The sequence below is a fragment of the Nannospalax galili genome, unplaced genomic scaffold, assembly GCF_000622305.1.
Source record: "Nannospalax galili isolate Female #2095 unplaced genomic scaffold, S.galili_v1.0 scaffold169, whole genome shotgun sequence".
Taxonomy (NCBI): Eukaryota; Metazoa; Chordata; class Mammalia; order Rodentia; family Spalacidae; genus Nannospalax; species Nannospalax galili.
Window position 1 is genome coordinate 2,579,890 of NW_008360327.1, and position 12,209 is coordinate 2,592,098.

At 41.2% G+C, this 12,209-nt stretch overlaps 1 protein-coding gene across 5 annotated transcripts in view; it reads left to right on the top strand.

The window, feature by feature from the left end:
* The window catches only part of Pias2 (protein inhibitor of activated STAT 2), a 145,375-nt gene that overhangs the window by 117,486 nt on the left and 15,680 nt on the right, over positions 1 to 12,209 (top strand). Inside the window, exon 13 of one of the 5 annotated variants that reach the window (XM_029560110.1) lies at positions 8,107 to 8,158. The exons of 3 other annotated variants lie outside the window; for them this stretch is intronic. In XM_029560110.1, the coding sequence (XP_029415970.1) occupies positions 8,107 to 8,151 (45 nt within the window). In that variant the 3' untranslated portion in view covers positions 8,152 to 8,158. Of the gene's footprint in view, positions 1 to 8,106; positions 8,159 to 12,209 lie in introns of those variants that run through there. One more of the 5 variants, XM_017796311.2, reaches the window with a different exon arrangement.

Consider the following 12,209-nt stretch of genomic DNA (forward strand, 5'->3'; position numbering starts at 1 on the left):
AACTGGAGTTATGGATAGTTGTTAGCCACTCTGTGGGTACTGGGAACTATGTCCTCTGCAAGAGCAGCCAGTGCTCTTAATTGCTGAGCCATCTCTCAAGCCCCTGGCCTTCCATTTTAAAAAAATTATTGCTAATTGATTTGGGCCTAATGGCTCATGCGTTTAATCCCAGCACTGGGAGGCAGAAGCAGGAGGATCATTGTGAGTTCAAGGCCAGCCTGGTCTACATAACAGGTTCTACTTCAGCCTGGGCTGCATAGTGACAGCCTGTCTTGTAGAACAAAAACAGCAAAAAAAAATTTTTTTTAATTATGTTTGCATGTGGGGAGGTGGGTATGTGCACACTTGTGGGTGCTTATGGAGTCCAGAAGAGGGCTACAGGTCTTGGAACTGGAGTTACAGATGAATTGCCTGATTTGGGTGCTGGGACCCTAACTCAGGTCCTCTGCAAGAGCAGTATGTGCTGAGGAACCACTGAGGTATCCCTCCAGCCCTGCCATGTGGGTGCTTTCAGAATTTCAAATACTGAGTTTCCCTTTAGTGTTTACATAGAACCTGTACTCATCCTTTCATACACATGAAATTATCTTGATTATAATACCTAATACAAGTGCTGTCTAAATAAATGCAATACTGTATTATTTAGGGAATAATCTATAGGGAATATCCAATGTGCTCAGTGTACAGGCACAGCCTTTCCCCCACTATTAGAAACCTGTAGGTGATAGGATGCCCTATGGGTACAAGGCTCATGGATATGGAGAGTTGACTAGTTTGACATGTTTCAAAATTTCTTTATGTGTGTATCTGACTTAACATGCGTTTACTTGCACTATGAAGACATGTACCCAATGAAGACCATGTTTTGATTTTGGTTTTCTTTTAAACCATTTGTAAGACCAGCCCTTAAGTAGCCACCTCTCTTTCCTCTTGTAGGCTTCATTTGCTTTTCTTCACAAAAACCAGTAAGAAGCAAAGACAGTCCCTCCCAAACTGGAAAAGGAATCTAAACAGTAGGGCCAATCTCTGCCTGCCCCCTGCACCCCCCACCCCTTTTTTTAAAAAAATTGTGCATGTGGAGGTCAGAGAAGCAACTTGAGGAAGTCTGTTCTCTCCTACCATGTGTCAAATTTGGTAGGAAATGCCTTTACCTGCGGAGTCCTCACTTTAGATTCTTTATGCTGGAAATCAGATATGGGTCTAATAACTATCAGGAAAGAAAACATTGCTAGGCTGGTATGATGGTGCGTGCAGGCAGAGGCAGGTGGTTCTCTTGAGTTCCAGGCCAGCCAGGGCTCCATAGTGAGACTGTCTCAAAAAGTAAGCATTTCTGTGTTTAGATTTTCAAGGTGTAGCATTTTGACAGGCATGGCACTTTCACTGTTTTCCAAATTGCATTTTTTATTTTATTTTATTTTGCTCTTTCTGAGGCAGGGTCTCCCTGTAGTCTCAGCTGGCCTGGAAGTCTTTGTAGACCAGGCTGACCTCAATCTGCTGAGATTAGAGGTGTGCGCCACGATGCCTGACCATATGAGTGATTTAAAGCTGCTATGCTGTCAAAGCTGAACTCTTCCAAGTGAAGAAGTGTGCTGTTTTAAAATAGAAAATTCCTTTTATTTTGAACTTAATCAAACTTTTTATAAGTATGTGGGATAAAGTACCATATGAGACCTGTTCAGGCTTCAAAGAGTTTATAATCCTGTTTTGAAAAATCAAGAATTCCTACCTAGTTAACAGGAATTAAGCTAACAACTTTATATTCTGGTGCCTTGACAAATGAAGCAGATTTGGATCAATTTCCTGACATTACAGTAAGCTAGTACTGAGCCTGGGAGTCTGACCCAAACCTACTAGGGAAGTTCTTTATTTCAGCTAGCAAGACAGTTGTGGTATTCAAGAGACTAGAATGGAAATACAATCATGAGAACTGGTTTCAGATAATGGCAACAGTATTTAGGAATGAGTATATGCAAAGTGCCCTGTTTTGTAGCTGGGAGGCAGAGAGGCAACTCATTTAGGCATATAGTTTTTATTTTTTAAAATTATGTATATGAATGTATTGCCTGCATTAATGTAAGTGCACCAGTTTCATGCAATGCCTGCGGAGGTCAGAAGAGGGCCTCCCCTGGAACTGGAGTTGTGGACAGTTACTAGCTGCCATGTGAGTGCTGGGAACCGAACCTGGATCCTTTGCAAGAGCAGCCAGTACTCCTAACTGTTGAGCTATCTTTCTGGCCTCTAGGGCGATTGTTTAAGCATGAGATGGTTTTTGTTTTTTGTTCTTTGTTTTTTTCTTTTTCAAAAAAGGAACTGTCAGGCCCTTCCCTGTTCTTTGTTTTGTATTTCTCCAGCTGTTGAGAAGCACAAATCTACCTCACTACTTTTCCTTTACTCTCTTCAGTACTATGTATGTTCTACTCTATCCCATTTGCCCATTCACTTCCTCCTAAAGAAGCCTGACTGCATCTCATCCATTTCTCCAGCTCCAATTTTTTTTTGTTTAAATATTTTATTATTTTATGTTTATGAGTGTATTGCCTGCATGTGTTGTGAGTGCACCCATGTTGTGCAATGCTGCAAAGGTCAGAAGAGGGCTTCAGATTCCCCTGGAACTGGAGTTAAGGATGGTTTGTAGCTGCCATGTGGGTGCTGGGAATCGAACCCGGGTCCTCTGCAAGAGCAATCAGTGCTCTTGACTGCTGAGCCATCTCTCCAGCCCCAGCTCCAATTTCAAAAAATACTATTTTTTAAGCCCGGAGTGGTGGCGCACGCCTGTAGTCCCAGCACTTGGGAGGCAGAGGCAGGCGGATCTCTGTGAGTTCAAGGCCAGCCTGGTCTACATAGTGAGTTCCACGACAGCTGGGGCTACAGGGAGACCCTGCTTCAAAAAGCCAAAAAAGAAAAAAAATTATTTTTAACAGAGCATAGGGTAGAGGTTTATTTACAGAAGTGTGGGCGCCCCACATTGACTGTGCCAAAAGGTCCACACTCAATTACAGATCTGTAACCTCCCAACAGCTGTGCAAAATGGGGGGAGAGGTGCCTCTTGGTGGTCTCCAGATATATATCCTTTGCCCCTCTCCCACATGCAACTAAGGTTGACTGATTGGGTGGGAGGGGTAACTGCCTTCCCCCTTGGCTCCTTGATGATCATGGGAGGTGTCACTATAGCTTGCTGGCATAGTGGTTGGAGGACATTTCCAGTTAACACTCCACCTTTTCCTCTGGCCCTTAAATTTTTTTTTCCCACCAACCTCTTCCGCAAAAGTCCCTGAGCCTTGGAGTGGGTGGTAGGTGTGGTATGATCTTCCTCCCATTGTGGCAAGGCACTGAACTTTTGGGTCTGCATCATCTGTTTTCCATGGGCTGTTGGCCAGTTTGAGTGAGATTCCATCTACTATATAAACATACAGTAAGAAGCACGAATACCTAAACAGTGACTGCTATAATAACATGGGTGTAAACAAATCCAGCTCCCAGTTTCTTAAATGAATACTAATGGACAGCCATTTGCATCTGACTTGTACTGAGTATGGAAATTTAATACCTTTTGAAAGTTGAATAATAGCAGATATTCACCAAGAAAGGAGAGCAGAAAGTGAAAGTTTGGAGTGAATGATAGAGGTGATGGATGTGGGTAGTTGGGAAGGTAGCATTGATTTAGAATGCAGTAGCTTACAGTGAAGGAGCAGTTCATTAGGACAATACGGAGTGGGGATGGTAATATGCCACTTGATTTTACAGTAATTCTAAACAGTTAAGCCTCACGCAGAGCCTATTCACCCTCAGTATGAAGGATTATGTACTGAGGACTGCCTCATTCAGGTGAGGTACACCACAGTGAACTCTACAAACTTAAGTCTAATTTATTCTTAGTCTTGAGAAGCTACCAATCTGACCCATTGTTGGACTCACAACTTGGGAACTGGAACAAGAATTTGTTAACCTGGTGGCCCCAAAAATGCACACATGCTGTTAGCAAGATATAGTCATATCCTGCAACATTCTGAAAGGACACTGTACACCTTAGCAATATTCTCCATTTCCCCATCCATCACCGAACACACCCCCAAGTAGGTTACCACTAATCAGCTTCCTGTCTACACATGTACTCCACAAACATTGTGTACATTGAATTATAGATGTTGTCTTTGTGTCTCCTCTTTGGCATAGGGTTTCAAGGATCATGCCTAGGAGTGGAATTTGCTGGGTCATATGTTAACCTTAGTGAGTTGAGAATATTATGTAATTATTGTTTTGATGTACATTTTTCTAACAATTATTGAATATGCTGTGTTTATAAATTACTTGAATATTTTCTTTGGGGGAAAACCTATTCAGAGTCTTTGCCCATGGTTTCATTGGGCCATTTGTCTTAATGAGTTCTAAAAGTTTAGTTATTGATAGGTATGAGTTTTTATTAGGATGTTTAATTTGTTGATATTTTCTCCGTCTGTGGATTGTCTTCACTTTCTTGTTACTGATCATTTAAGCACAGACATTTTACAGTGCGATCCAGCCTCCGGTTTCTTTCCTGTGCTGTTCATGCTTTTGGTTTCACAGCTGAGGCTCCATTACCAATTCCAAGATAATGAAGACTTAGTCATAATTTTAGGAATTTCATTTTAACTCACATTTACAACTTTGATCCACTTTTGAGTTATTTTTTTAACACACACACACACACACATATATATATATATATTAGTGTTTTGTATACATGTATATTAACTGCACCCATGCATCCAGAAGAAACCTTTATCCCCTGGAACTGGATTTATGGATATTTGCTAGTTGCCATGTGGGTGCTGGGAATTGGGTACTCTGCAGGAGCAGCCAGTGCTGTTAACCAGAGCCATTTTTTCCAGTTCTAAGATCAATTGTTGAGAAGACTATTCTTTGCCTATTGAATGGGCTAGGTGCCCTGTAGAAATCACTTCTATATAGACATGTGATCATGTTTGGTGTGGATGTTTGGTGTTCTGTCATATATTTATGTGTTTCTTTGTCATGATAGTCATGAATTTATTGAAATATTTCATGTAATATAGACATGTATTTTAAATAGTGGCTGTAACAATATTAATAAACTATTTTTTAGAATCCATGCCAAACTTTATACATGAAAACAATTCTTATAATAAGTCAGTGGATTAAAATAATAAATCTTATGGGGCTGGAGAGATGGCTCAGGAGTTAAGAACACTGGTTGAGAAGACCCAGGTTTGTATCCAAGCACCCACATGGCATCTAACAACTGTCCGTAACTCCAGTCCCAGGGGATCCTCCAGTCCCAGAGGATCCGACAGCCTCTTCTGTCGTCCGCAGGCATTGCACAACACGGGCACACTTATACCTACATGCGGGCAATACACACACATAAAATAAAAATAAAATTTAAAAAACAGTTAAAATCTTACAGGTATATTTATGAGAGTGAGAAATTATAATGTTTATGTCTTTCATTGATTGGAATTTTGTGCTTTTACTGTTGTTTTTTTTTTTGTTTTTGTTTTTTTTTTTTTTTTTTTTACAGGGGCTGATATTTGCTTTATGTTATTTTTAAAAATGTTTTATTTTGTGCATTTCATATAATCTTAATTAAATTTAGGCCTCCTCCCCCATCTATTGTTTCCCTACCTGGATTTCATACAATCTGCCATATATGTTGTCTTTTCTGGTCAAGGATTTGTATCCAGATGTCCTTTGGTGCAAGTTCATCACTGAGTCCTTTCTAGAGTCCTTTAAAGAAGACCTACTCTCCCTCACCCAGCAGTAATCAGTTCCCAGGAGTTCGTAGGCAGCTAGGATTGGGGTTTGCTGCCTATTTCCCTCGCTCCATGCTGGATTTTTGTCTGGTTGAGTTGGCATGGGTCTTGTGTATGCTGTCACCATTGTTGAAAGTTAATATGTTTATTAGGTTAGTACATATTGCCTTGTTTACCATTGCTTTGTATTGAAACTACTAGGTGGAAGTGTAAAGTTTCTTCTTTTTTAAGATTGTTTTAGCTATTTCTGGTCCTCAGTGTTTCAGAATTGGCATATAAGTTTCTAGGTGGAAGACAGCTGGGATTCTGATAGAAATTGCTTTCAATGAATCTGACCACATTTAGGAAATATTTCCATGTTTTAAAAGATTTTTTATTTGTGTCAATGGGCATGCATGCCTGCAGAGGCCAGAAGAGGGCATCAGATCCTCTGGAGTTGGAGTTGGAGTTGCAAGCATTTGTCTGTCCAGTGTGGGTGTTGTGATTTGAACTATGTTCTTCTGAAAGAAGAACTAAACCATATCTCCAGGTCTCAGAAATATTACCATCCTAATACGTTTGTCCGCTTTATGAACATGGTATTTTTGAAGTTTCTTTTTAGATTTTTAGTTTCAACAATATTTTGTCATTTTGACAGTGTAAACTTAAACTTTTATTAAATGTAGTTCTAAATATTATTTTTGATGCTCTTATAAGTGAAATTGTATTTTAATTTCAGTTTGGGTTGTTGATTTCAAGTTTATTAAGTATAATTGATTTTTTTAAAGCAATAAATACTACTTTTAAAAGTAGTTTTAGGGGTCCATGGTGTTTTAGGACACATACATAGCAAGCGTGAGGCCCTGAGTTTACTCCCCAGCACGATACATATCCATGTTTACTCCCCTGCATGATACATATCCATAAAGTTGTTTTATGTCACACAATATTGAACAGAACATACAGAGTTTTCATGTGCCTATTCATCACCATTATGTACCATCAGCATACTCCATCAGCTGCAGTGTATTTTATTTGACCAGGTAACCCAACATTGGCACATTGTCAGCTAAAATCTGTAGTTTATATTAAGATTCATTCTTGGTGGCATACATTCAGTGAAATTTGAAAAATGTGTAATGACACATGGACTCTATTAGAGCATCACAAAGAAGTATTTTAACTGCCCTAAGAATCTCCATTTTTCATCTCTCTCAGTCCCTGCAAATCGCTGATCTTTATGTTATTCTTAAAGTTTTACCTTTTCCAAGGTCACCATGAATCATTTACCTTGTAGCCCTTTCACATTGACTTCTGTCATTTAGCAACATGCATTTAAGTTTCCTCTATTGTATGTAATAGTGGTTTTGAAAGAAACTGCCAAACTGTCTATTCTGAAGTAGTTGTACTGTTTTGCATTCCTCTGCTTCTGAGTGAGCGCTCTTATTACTCTACACCCTTCCCACAACCTTCCTAATAGGGGTGATTTTTCAGCTGCACATCTTCTTTGTTTATATGTTTAAGTCTTTTGCCCATTTTCCCTTGTTTGTTTTGGTATTTGAGACAGGGTCTCCCTTTAGCCCCAGCTGGCCTGAAACTCATTATGTAGACCAGTATAGTATGGCCTTGATCTCCCTGAGATCAGCCTGCCTCTGCCACCAAAGTTCTGGGATTAAAGGAGAGCACCACCATGTCCAGCCTCTTTTGCCCATTTAAAAAATTTTATCATTGTTTTATTTTGTGTTTTTGAGTATACTGCCTGAATGTGTGTAAGTGCACCTGTGTTGTGCAGTGCCCACAGAGGTCAGATAAGGGCATCAGATTCCCCTGGACTTGGAGTTACAGATGGTTATTATCCACCATGTGGGTGCTGAGAACTGAACCCAGGTCCTTTGCAAGAGCAGCCAGTGCTCTTAATGACTGAGCCATCTCTCCAGCCCCTCTCTGACCATTTTTGAGTCAAGTTGTTTTCTTATTTTGTCTTAATGGTTATTTGTAATTTTTCATAGCTGCCACTTACCAGATATATGTACACCAAATTTTTTTTTCAAGCCTGTGTTTCTCATACTCAAGATAGTCTAATTTTTGGAGGAGATGCACAAGGAAAGGCAAGTGTTAGGATTTGGGTGAGGTTTTTGGAACAGTAATGGAGTGGAAGCTGTACTGATTTGAATGTGTCCCCCATAGTCTCCAAAATATTTAGACACTTTGTCTCAAGGTTGTGGTGCTATTTGGGGAGGGTCACTGGAACCTTTAGGAGGTGTGGCCATGCTGGAGGAAGCACATCACTGGGGATGGGCTTTGAGAGTTCTTTAACCTTGCTAGATTTCCAGTTTCTGTTGTCTGCTTTCTGTTCCAGCCACCTGCCACCACCATGCCTCCCCACCATGATGAACTTATCTAACCTTCTGGAACTGTAAGACAAATAAACTCTTACATAATTTGTCTTGGTCATGGTGCTTTATCACAGCAATAGAAAGGTAACTAATACAGAAGCTGAATCAGATGTTCCTGTCATTTTTCCTGGAGGAGTTTTGCTAGACCATATAGTAGTAAGTAGGATTACCTGCTTAATGCTAGCTTGCCTGGGTTTGAATGCTGCCCCCTCTGCCAATTGTGATCTTGGGAAAGTTTATTACACTATGAAACAGGTTCTTTGTGTAAAATGAAGCCAATAGGAGTACTTTGGAATTTGTCATCTTTTGGAACTAAAATATATATAAAGCTATTAAAGTAACACTGAGCATCTATTAAGTACGATTCTCTCTTTCCACTTACAAAAGTGGTCAGCAGTTGATTAACTATTAAGGTTTGAATTGTAATAAATTGCCCTCGTTTGGCCCTTAATTAAGCCCAAATACATTTTCCACTTTCATGAGGACCATGAATGAAACTGAAGTAATAAAATTAAGACTGAATTATCAAATCAAATATATCAAACTATTTGTCAGTTGTGTTCATAGATTTTACTCACTTTGAATCTCTAGAATAAACCTCGTTTTAAACTGCTCGTTAGTATAGTAGTAAGATACTTTTTGTTTGTAATAAACTTACTATATTTTATTAATGTTTTTCTACCTCCAGGTAACTTTTAAAATTGGTTTTTAGAAACTTGGCAATACTCCCACTAGTTTCTTTTTTTTCCTGAGGTTCTTTTCCTGTGAGCCTAGGGATGAAGGTGTTAGACTCTGAAACAAGTGAAGATATTGTGATGGTTGATCTTACCAGTTTCATGCAATTTAGAATCGCTATGGAAACAAATCTCGGGGTAGGAACCATCTCTAGTGGATTATCTAGATAAGATTGGGTTGGAAGATTGATCCTAATGGGTGATACCACTCCATGGGCTGGCCTCCCTGACTGAATTTAGCACTCTCTTGTGGATGTAATGTGATCAGGTACCTCCTTATCTTTCCTCCATAGCTCCCCTGCCATGATGGACTGTGGGGTCTGTCCCTCTCCTCCCCGGTCGTTGGCCACCGGTCCACGAGGACACGGGGAGCAGAAGCGATGAGCGGGGTCAGGATGGCCAGTGAGCACTGACAGAAGAAAGCCCTTCCGGGGAGGCAGGTTCAACGATGCAAACAGCTCCAGACTCAGTGATTCAGTGAAACAGCTCCGTTTATTCAGTGGGAGAACTGGGGAAAATATAGTGTGGAGGCAGTAGCCAAAGCCTCAGCTGATAGGTGCTCATAGTATGCTTTATTTACATGTGGTAGTGGGCTCCTATTGTCCGACTACCAAGCAATGCCTGATTATCATATAGAAAATCCTGGGGGTAGTTTTTACTCCAGGTAACTATGCCAAAGGTCATGTTCCAAATAACGTCAGGCATCCGTGCTTGGTGGAACTTTCCAGGTAAGTCAGGAAGAGAGCAGGAAGCCCCCTGCTGAGAAGGGAAGTCCTTCCATTTGGCACCGAGCCCCTTAGAGCTATCCGGACATGCAGGACTACAACCCTAACAGCCGGGTTTCCCAACATCTCCCCCTGTTTGATTTTACAATGGAGAAGTGTCATCACAAGCCTTAAGAGCCAACTCATCTATCTCAGGAGAATCCAAAGTTTGATAATTGACCATGACCTGTTCGGTAGTAATTTTAGCAATGATAGTAATTTGTCGGCAAAGAAATCTTATAAAACAGGGAGCAAGCATCAAAATAACACACAGCATGACCAGGGGGCCAACAAAGGGTAGGAGCCATGAAAACAAGGGATTACTAAACCAACCTAATTGTTCGGTGGGTTGAAATCTTGAAAATAGATCATTACAAAGTTTTTTGAGAGTATTAACATTGGTCTCAACAACATTTGATTCATTCACAAAAAAACAGCATTCCTCTCCCAATACTACACACGTTCCCCCATGTTCAGCAGTTATTAAGTCCAGTGTTCTTCTGTTTTGGAGCACAACCCCGACAAGAGAGTTCATTTGTCGTTGGAGAGATTCGAGGCTGTCAGTAGTGGATGCCATTGCCTGGTCCAGCTTGTCTCGAAAGTCTCCTGCCAGGTGACAGGTTTGTATAATAGCAGCAGTGGCAGTGCCTCCAGCACCTACAATAGCAGCAGTTGCAGCGCCTCCAGCACCCAGGGAGAGGGCAAGTCCGAGCCCCACTAGCAAAGGGATGAAGATTTCTCTCCGCTGGCAAGTGTGAAGGAGGCGGGCAGCTTTTTCTTCCTTGAATAGGTACACCTGGGGTATAATCATTACAGGTACACAAAAGGTGGACAAAGAGGAGTAGTTAACACATTGTTGGGCTTTTCCTTTGCACCATAAGAAAAGAGGAGGGGTGACGCATGCTATCCTGGAGAGAGTAATGTTAGTGAGGCATTTTTAATGAGTAGGCTTACTCTTGCTGGAAATGCAAATTGGATAGTTAGACAGTTGTTCGAATAAGGGAATAACCATCAGATGAGAGTCAGTGAAATCTTTTTTTGTTTCTGGGTAAAGAGTGGTATTAACTGGTACTGCTGTCGGTAAAGGTCTATTGCTGGATGCACAAAAGAAACAGGCATTAGGGTGGGTGGTGAAGGGAAGAAAGTTAGCAGCATATTGAATGTATTGGCTCCAAGACATAGTTGATCTTATCTGGTCCTTTGTTTGTTTTTCCTGTAGAAGAATATTATGATGAGTTAGCACAGACTGAGCTGCAGGTGCAAGCTGTTGAGAGATATGAAAGTTAGCTGTAGGGTACCTAGAGAATGCACCTGAGTAGATTTTTTTTTTATTATTCTAATACGCCAGCGATTGTCCCATGGATTTGATTTTTCCTGAAAAATAAAATCTCTAGCACATGGTATTAGGGAGAGTGGGGGCTGGCTGAAGCATTGCTGTTAAGCAGGGTAAAAACGGCTATGAGGATGACAGAGAAAGAAGCTTGGGGGGGGCATCTGTGGCGAGCAGTCTAACAGCCCCCATAGATATCAACTTCCTTGAGGCATGATGGATCTGTCTGTCGGAAAGGGAAGCGAACATACTCGCTAGTTCCGTATCTGCTAGCATTTGGGTATATTATGATTTCTATGGGTTTCTGACAGCCCACTAGGGGGCAGTCTGTGGTTCCGATTATCGGATTTTTTCCTTGAAATGTTTCCCTGACATAAAATCTCCAGAACATAGTATTAGAGAGAGTGGGGCTGGCTGAAGCGTTCGTGTTAAGCAGGGTAAAAACAGCCATGAGGATGACAGAGAAAGAAGCTCGGGGCGGGGGGGCATCTGCAGCGAGCAGTCTCCACAAGATCATGGATTTCTTTCCACGTGAGCCGGTGTGGTTTCGGGTGTCGTTTCCTCCTCTTCCTTTTCTTTGTCTCTGACAGGGTCATGCAAGGCATCTCTTTTGTGGGCCGGGAGGTGCTGGACATTTCTGGCTGGAACCCAGATAGGCTTTGGTTGATCATGTGGGAAAACAAGCAAATCCCCTCCCTATGGTCAGCAATGGATCTGGCCCTTTCCAGATGTCATCAAGGGGGTCCCTCCATTTAACCATGATGGGTGGTATGGGGTAGGTCTGAGCCCAGTGTTGGGTGATGGGGAGGGCATCCAACCCTCGATATACATTAAGTACATTAAGGGTAAACAAGGCTAATGTTAACTGAATATTGGGAGAATATGTTGTTTGAGCCTGTCTTTTTAGTTGGTCTTTTAAGGTTTTATGTGAACTTTCCACAATGGCTTGCCCTTGTGGGTTCTATGGGATGCCAGTGTGATGGGTGATTTTCCAGGCTTCACAAAAATTTTTAAATGAGGAGCTGGTAAATGCTGGGCCATTGTCTGTCTTTAGTTGTGCAGGGAGGCCCATAATGGCAAAGGATGAAAGCATGTGATTTATTAGCTTTTTTGAACCTTCACCAGTCTGGGCAGTAGCCCAGAGGAAGTGAGAGTAAGTGTCTATAGTTACAAATACATATTTTTGTCTGCCGAATTGGGGGACATGAGTTACATCAATTTGCCAGAGGGCATTAGAT